This window comes from Lottia gigantea (genome assembly GCF_000327385.1).
Source record: "Lottia gigantea unplaced genomic scaffold LOTGIsca_5313, whole genome shotgun sequence".
Classification (NCBI taxonomy): Eukaryota; Metazoa; Mollusca; class Gastropoda; family Lottiidae; genus Lottia; species Lottia gigantea.
In genome coordinates, this window is record NW_008709822.1 from 1 (window position 1) to 2,178 (window position 2,178).

The 2,178-nt window shown below is 29.2% G+C and overlaps 1 protein-coding gene across 1 annotated transcript; it reads right to left on the reverse strand.

Moving 5' to 3' along the window:
• Positions 1 to 14: 14 nt before the first annotated feature.
• LOTGIDRAFT_176866 (hypothetical protein) lies at positions 15 to 2,025 on the reverse strand (the record flags this gene model as incomplete). The annotated part of the gene is made up of 1 exon (XM_009062838.1): positions 15 to 2,025. A coding segment is annotated over one exon (2,011 nt), but the record flags the coding sequence as incomplete, so codon positions are not given.
• Between the last annotated feature and the right edge of the window lie 153 nt (positions 2,026 to 2,178).

Below are 2,178 nucleotides of genomic sequence, written 5' to 3' on the forward strand. Positions count from 1 at the left end.
CCCAGTAACATAACCGGGTAAATTCTCAGATGGGATAAATAACAACTGTAAATTCTCAGATGGGATAAATAACAACTGTAAATTCTCAGATGGGATAAATAACAACTGTTAATTCTCAGATAGAATAAATAACAACTGTAAATTCTCAGATGGGATAAATAACAACTGTTAATTCTCAGATAGAATAAATAACAACTGTAAATTCTCTGATAGAATAAATAACAACTGTAAATTATCAGATAGGATAAATAACGACTGTAAATTCTCAGATTGGATAAATAAGGACTGTTAATTCTCAGATGGGATAAATAACGACTATAAATTCTCAGATTGGATAAATAACAACTGTAAATTATCAGATAGGATAAATAACGACTGTAAATTCTCAGATTGGATAAATAAGGACTGTTAATTCTCAGATGAGATAAATAACAACTGTTAATTCTCAGATAGAATAAATAACAACTGTAAATTATCAGATAGGATAAATAACGACTGTAAATTCTCAGATTGGATAAATAAGGACTGTTAATTCTCAGATTGGATAAATAACGACTGTAAATTCTCAGATTGGATAAATAAGGACTGTTAATTCTCATATGGGATAAATAACGACTGTAAATTATCAGATAGGATAAATAACGACTGTAAATTCTCAGATGGGATAAATAACGACTGTTAATTCTCAGATTGGATAAATAACGACTGTAAATTCTCAGATAGGATAAATAACAACTGTAAATTCTCAGATAGGATAAATAACAACTGTAAATTCTCAGATGGGATAAATAACAACTGTAAATTCTCTGATGGGATAAATAACAACTGTTAATTCTCAGATGAGATAAATAACAACTGTAAATTCTCAAATAGGATAAATAACGACTGTTAATTCTCAGATGGGATAAATAACAACTGTAAATTCTCAGATGAGATAAATAACGACTGTAAATTATCAGATAGGATAAATAACGACTGTAAATTCTCAGATAAGATAAATAACAACTGTAAATTCTCAGATGGGATAAATAACAACTGTAAATTCTCTGATGGGATAAATAACGACTGTAAATTCTCAGATGAGATAAATAACAACTGTAAATTATCAGATGAGATAAATAACAACTGTAAATTCTCTGATGGGATAAATAACAACTGTTAATTCTCAGATGAGATAAATAACAACTGTAAATTCTCAAATAGGATAAATAACGACTGTTAATTCTCAGATGGGATAAATAACAACTGTAAATTCTCAGATGAGATAAATAACGACTGTAAATTCTCAGATGAGATAAACAACGACTGTTAATTCTCAGATAGGATAAATAACAACTGTAAATTCTCTGATGGGATTTATAACAACTGTAAATTCTCTGATGAGATAAATAACAACTGTAAATTCTCAGATGGGATAAATAACGACTGTAAATTCTCAGATGAGATAAATAACAACTGTAAATTTTCAGATGGGATAAATAACAAGTGTTAATTAGCAGATGAGATAAATAACAACTGTAAATTCTCAGATGGGATAAATAACGACTGTAAATTCTCAGATGGGATAAATAACGACTGTTAATTCGCAGATGAGATAAATAACAACTGCAAATTCTCAGATGGGATAAATAACGACTGTAAATTCTCATATGAGATAAATAACGACTGTAAATTCTCAGATGGGGTAAATAACGACTGTAAATTCTCAAATGGGGTAAATAACGACTGTAAATTCTCAGATGAGATAAATAACAACTGTTAATTCGCAGATGAGATAAATAACAACTGTAAATTCTCAGATGGGATAAATAACGACTGTAAATTATCAGATGGGATAAATAACGACTGTTAATTCGCAGATGGGATAAATAACAACTGTAAATTCTCAGATGGGATAAATAACGACTGTAAATTCTCATATGAGATAAATAACAACTGTAAATTCTCAGAAGGGGTAAATAACGACTGTAAATTCTCAGATGGGATAAATAACTACTGTAAATTCTCAGATGAGATAAATAACAACTGTAAAATAAAGATGGTAGCATGAAATGTGCTGTAGTCAATCAGATGGAAGCATGGAATGAGCTATAGTCAATCAATGACGTGCTAAATTAATATAACGACCTGAATTTAAAAGACAAGAGAATTTATTATATAAAAATAACAGATAAGAAA